At 33.6% G+C, this 5,035-nt stretch overlaps 2 protein-coding genes across 2 annotated transcripts; both read left to right on the forward strand.

Moving 5' to 3' along the window:
* Positions 1–865: 865 nt before the first annotated feature.
* On the forward strand, positions 866–2,107 carry LOC141664655 (F-box/FBD/LRR-repeat protein At1g13570-like). Its single transcript, XM_074470609.1, has 3 exons — positions 866–1,720; positions 1,845–2,009; positions 2,078–2,107. Exons 1-3 carry the CDS (start codon positions 866–868, stop codon positions 2,105–2,107), a joined length of 1,050 nt encoding a protein of 349 aa, XP_074326710.1.
* Positions 2,108–3,746: 1,639 nt separating this feature from the next.
* LOC141664656 (F-box/FBD/LRR-repeat protein At1g13570-like) lies at positions 3,747–4,512 on the forward strand. Its single transcript, XM_074470611.1, has 3 exons — positions 3,747–3,897; positions 4,102–4,344; positions 4,442–4,512. The coding sequence occupies exons 1-3, from the start codon at positions 3,747–3,749 to the stop codon at positions 4,510–4,512; spliced, it is 465 nt and encodes a 154-aa protein (XP_074326712.1).
* The last annotated feature ends 523 nt before the right edge of the window (positions 4,513–5,035 follow it).

Consider the following 5,035-nt stretch of genomic DNA (forward strand, 5'->3'; position numbering starts at 1 on the left):
TGTTTTGTATTTTATAAAATAATAAATTTTGATGGATTTGCTACTGTATTTTATGTTTCCAAAATTATTAAAAAAATTCAAGATTTTGATGGATTTGTAGAAATCACTATTTAAATGAGCAAGACTTTACGATATCTATTTAACAACTCCGCTAAAATTCCCGTACATTTTAGCGTACAATCAATATCAGCCAAAATTAGCAACAATCAATCAAAATCAATGGATTGTTATAAATCTTTTAAAATGTGAATTGAATACACTTTATTTAATCTTTTAAAACTTCACCAAAATACATGATTTTAAATAATTTCAAAAAGATTCACAAAATTATTAAAATTCTAAAAGATTTTTATCAACTCCGTCAAAACCTACTAACAAAATCTGGTAAAACCCATGAATTATTACCAATTTTTCAAAATACATTATCAACCAAATACACCCCTGAAAATTTAGAACTTAAAATTTTAGTTTTCCTCCATTGGACTGAGCTAATATAATCTTTCAGTCGCGGGAGCTCAGAACATTTTTTATAAACCTATGCGACTTCTGTGCCATTTTTTACTGAAGTCCTAAATCACCGCTACTGCTATAAGTCTATCACCCAAACTCAGGTATCAACGTACATGATTATATATATTTTTTATAAACCTGTAAATTGATTCATTCATTTGTGGGAAATCAATTTGTCCTTAATTGTTTTGTTATAAATGTGATATTCCCTTGGTTGAATTGTTTGTATTCCTCAGTCTAGAAATGATTGTATCTACAACTATTAATTTTAAATATATGTAGCTATTTCTCATGTGCTTATAGATATTGTAAATGAATATTGTTCGAATTTTTGCCCATTTTTGTATTCAGGCTCATGGCCAATGATGCTAGAAACGGGCGAGGACTCCAAGCAGTAGATAGAATCAGCAACTTGCCCGAAAACATAATACACCTCTTCCTACAACGCTTGTCGACTCATGATGCAGTAAGGACAACTGTTCTCTCGAAAACGTGGAGGAATATATGGGGAATGCACCCAAAACTATATTTGGATCAAAATTTTATCTCGCAATTGGTTTCGCAGAAGTTTTTTCACTTAGATGAACAAACTAAAATTAACAAAGTTTCGAGAACAATTAGTAATATATTATTAGCTCACAATGGCCCCATTTTGAATTTAGTTCTTTTCATTCCTAGAGATCTGCCTTTTCATCAAAGTACAGATATGGTTTTATGGATTAAAAACATATCAAACAATGGTGTTAGGGAACTGAAGCTTCGTAATGAATCACTACATGCCTGCACTGTTCCCTCTCATTTGTTTTCCTGTTCACAGTTAACTCGTTTGACCGTTGTGAGCTGCATACTAAATCCACCCCTTGGATTTGGAGGATTTTGTAACCTGGTTATGGTAGAACTTGAGCATATGTTAATTAATGCTGATATGTTGTTCGGCACTAGACTCGAGGAATTGAATATGTATTTTTGCATTGGGATTGAACATTTGGGAAGCCAATTTAGATGTGAAAACAATCTCTTCAAGTTGAGTATCGGGAACTGTGAAGAAATTGATTGGAAATGGTGTGAATACACCCAAAAGTTGCTAACTCTTAGCCTCTGGATGCATTTTGAAATGCCAAGTTCTGGTAAAGAAATGATTAGTTTAGACAAGCTAGTCTGCAATATGCCTAGAATCTGTTCTCTTTACCTTGATGGCTTCTACCTCAAGGTAATTTTTAACATTCTAAAAGTTAGATCGATTGAAAATGTTATTAACCAATATAATTAGCTGATCCAATGTCATGTCTCACAATTTAATTCATTTTTCGATGTACTTGTGTTTTTGTAAATAGATTTTGGAACCAGGTGCAGCTATTTTGAAGAGGCTTACAAGAGCTATGGAGAACTTGAGAATTCTGAAGCTTCACAATATTAAATTACATGATTTGGTTCAGATTCAACCAGTTCTTTGTTTGATCAGAAGTTCACCTAATCTGCAAGTTCTTAACATTGATCTGGTGAGAACTTTTTCACCCAACCTTATGATATTAAAGTTTTACCTTATTTGTTTTGATTATTTTTTAAGGATTCTTCTGGGAATGTCGTACTCATATAATCCCAATAGAAATTGGATTATTTATCTCCTCTTCAAGTAAAATGAAATAATGTTTTAATCAAGTGATAACTTACGATATCAAACAGTAGCATTGGATTATTAAATATACATGTTTTGCTGCATATGAATGTGGCCCTGGACGTTTTTGGTTCACTTCGCCTTTCAACTTGTAACGGAAGTGTAATTCACAAAACATACCCTAGATGTCTTTCTCTCTCCTGTTTACAATTGAACTTGTACAAGAAAGGAATGAGTTCTATTCTATAATAAATGCTTCAAACCTATAGCGATAGGTATATTTTATTTTGTGCATAAACCTAAAACTTCTTTAATTAGAAAACCGTGTTAGACTCGTAACCTAACTGTATTCGGACTAGGACTAATATGATTAAAATGCAGAGATAGCCCAACAGGCCTAAAGTAGGGAAAAGAAAGAAACACCGTAAAAGCCCCTCTCTGCAAGGCTTAAATTTGCAACTTATGAGATACATATGTATCAGCAATGTTTCTCTTCGTAACATTACTCTTGAATGCAATCAAAGTTCTTGTTATTGACCTTACCGGAAAGGAAACCCCCCTCTAAAAGGAAAGAGATGGGGACGAAAACAGGTTCACCATTGCACTGAAGAGAAAAACACACTTCCATTGATACTCAGAGTTTTGAGTTGACATGTAGTGCTTGTTGATCAGTTAACATTACAACTTCTTGTAAAGTTTTTCGTCAAGCGATGAGAGGTCCTAAGAGTCGGGAGGACCTTCTAGAGGTTAAGTGGAAGCACTAATATTTAAAATTTGATTAAAATGTTAATATATGTAAGCTTGAAATTATATTATACTTTGAATAATAAAAATGTAAACATAAAATGTTCATACATATTTTCAACTTTTTTTTAATATAGTTATATCATAATAACTATTAATATGTTGAAGTTAAAAAATTAGCAAGTCGACATCTTTGACCACTTAATACACTTAATGACCCTTTGATGCGCTGAATAGGCCGCTTAATCACGCGCCTAATGATGGCCCTCCCTGTATTCCTCTATATAAGTGGCGTTACAAAATGAAAATATTTTTTGGTCCGATTTTGTATCAGCATCCGTTTAGGCAGCTGTTGAATTTCCTTTTTAGATCCTCATAGCATGCTGGAAGTATTACTAGGCATCTCAATTTTAGAAATCTATATTGCTCCTCCAATCGACGCCACGACCACTATCATCGAGCAAACTGGTATAAAATCCGTGCAGAACTCATACACAATTCTAGTATGTATTTGATTAAATTTAAAATTATGTGTAACAACTTAATTATGTTAGTGATCCACTATAGGTTTTTTAAAATCTTATTTTTGCCCGATTTTTAATTATTTGAAGATTTCTCAGAGCTGATTTTACGTCTGCAGTTCACAAGTCTTACTGCTTACAATTTATTCGTGTGCATGTTAAGATGAATAAATTGATTACTTCATATAATATATTCAGATATAATAGAAAAGTAGTAGATTTTCTACCTTTGTGAATGAATGTGATCAAGTTTAGTGTCATGACTCCTTAGAAATTCAGATACTGGATACTTTGGTGTATAAAATTACAATATACTCTTTTCATTTTGGTCCCCGTCTCTCTTTTTGTACAGAAGCATGGCAAGTGATGCTAAAACAGAGGGACTTGCATGTGAAGAAACAGTTGATAGAATCAGCAACTTGCCTGCATTGTTACTAGACCTCATCCTCGAACACTTGCCGCTTCACGATGCAGCAAGAACGAGTATCCTCTCTAAAAGTTGGGAAAGTATATGAGGAACGCATTCACGGCTTGAATTTGATAATACATCTTTCTCGCAACTGGTTTCCAGGAAGGTTTCTCAGAAAGATACACAAACTCAACTATCTGAAGTTTCAAGAACCATCAGTAATATACTTTTAGCTCATAGTGGCCCAATTTTAAAGTTAGTTCTTTATATTCCTCAAGATCTGCCTCTTCATCAATGTCTAGATATGACTCTTTGGATTAAGTGCATATCAAACAATGGAATTAGGAAACTGAAGATTAAAAATAAAGCACCAAGTGCCTGCAAAATTCCCTCCTACTTATTTTCCTGTTTGGGATTAACTCATATGAAGCTCACTAACTGTATACTCAAGCCACCCCTTAGCTTTCGTGGTTTCTGTAATCTAGTTAGAGTTGAACTTGTGGATGTCATAATTACTACTGACTTGTCATTTGGGACTCAACTCGGTAGACTAGATTTGTATTGGTGCAGTGGAATTGAGCATATATGTAGTCAATTAAAATGTTATAAGAATCTTACTGATTTGAGCATCTTCCGATGTAGGGGACTTGAATGCTCGCTTGATAGCATCAGAAAGGAGGATTATCGAGTTGCAAAGAAAATCATGGATATAGACAAGCTATTTGACAAAATTCCTCGAATCAATGTTCTTGACCTTGATGACATTTTCCTCAAGGTGAAGTGATTTGGTTCAGATTCAATATGTTCTTTTGTTGATCAAAAGTTCGCCTAAGCTGCATTCTCTTGACATTTACCTGGTGAGAACTACTTCGGCCAATCTAATTAATTATACTGATACTTAATTAGATAATGTATCTAGCTATAATTTTGAAGGTTTCTGCATGCTTGGATTGTGACTTGTAGAACAGAGAGGAATTGGGATAATTTTCCTCCTTATGTAAAACCAAATTTAACTAAGGACCACTTATGTGATCAAATTATTAAATACATTTTGCTGCATTTGAATCCAACTCTGTGATTCTGTATGTGTATTTGAAACTGAGTGTTAACTTTATTTGGATTCCGACCGTCAGAAGTAGGAGATAGTAATGAATCTAAGATAAATAATCTATATATTCTCGGGCACAACACTAGGGAGAAAAATACACCTCCATCGGTGTTCGGAACTTTGAGTTC

Source organism: Apium graveolens, chromosome 6 (genome assembly GCF_009905375.1).
Source record: "Apium graveolens cultivar Ventura chromosome 6, ASM990537v1, whole genome shotgun sequence".
NCBI lineage: Eukaryota > Viridiplantae > Streptophyta > Magnoliopsida > Apiales > Apiaceae > Apium > Apium graveolens.

Bases quoted from the DNA above. Each gene is read 5' to 3' on its own strand.
- LOC141664656 (XM_074470611.1), top strand. From the start codon at position 3,747: ATGGCAAGTGATGCTAAAACAGAGGGACTTGCATGTGAAGAAACAGTT. The intron at 3,898-4,101 runs GTATATGAGGAA...ATCAATGTCTAG, and splicing joins CCTCTCTAAAAGTTGGGAAA to ATATGACTCTTTGGATTAAG. The intron at 4,345-4,441 runs GTAGACTAGATT...CTTCCGATGTAG, and splicing joins GTCATTTGGGACTCAACTCG to GGGACTTGAATGCTCGCTTG.
- LOC141664655 (XM_074470609.1), top strand. From the start codon at position 866: ATGGCCAATGATGCTAGAAACGGGCGAGGACTCCAAGCAGTAGATAGA. The intron at 1,721-1,844 runs GTAATTTTTAAC...TTTTGTAAATAG, and splicing joins TTGATGGCTTCTACCTCAAG to ATTTTGGAACCAGGTGCAGC. The intron at 2,010-2,077 runs GTGAGAACTTTT...TTATTTTTTAAG, and splicing joins AAGTTCTTAACATTGATCTG to GATTCTTCTGGGAATGTCGT.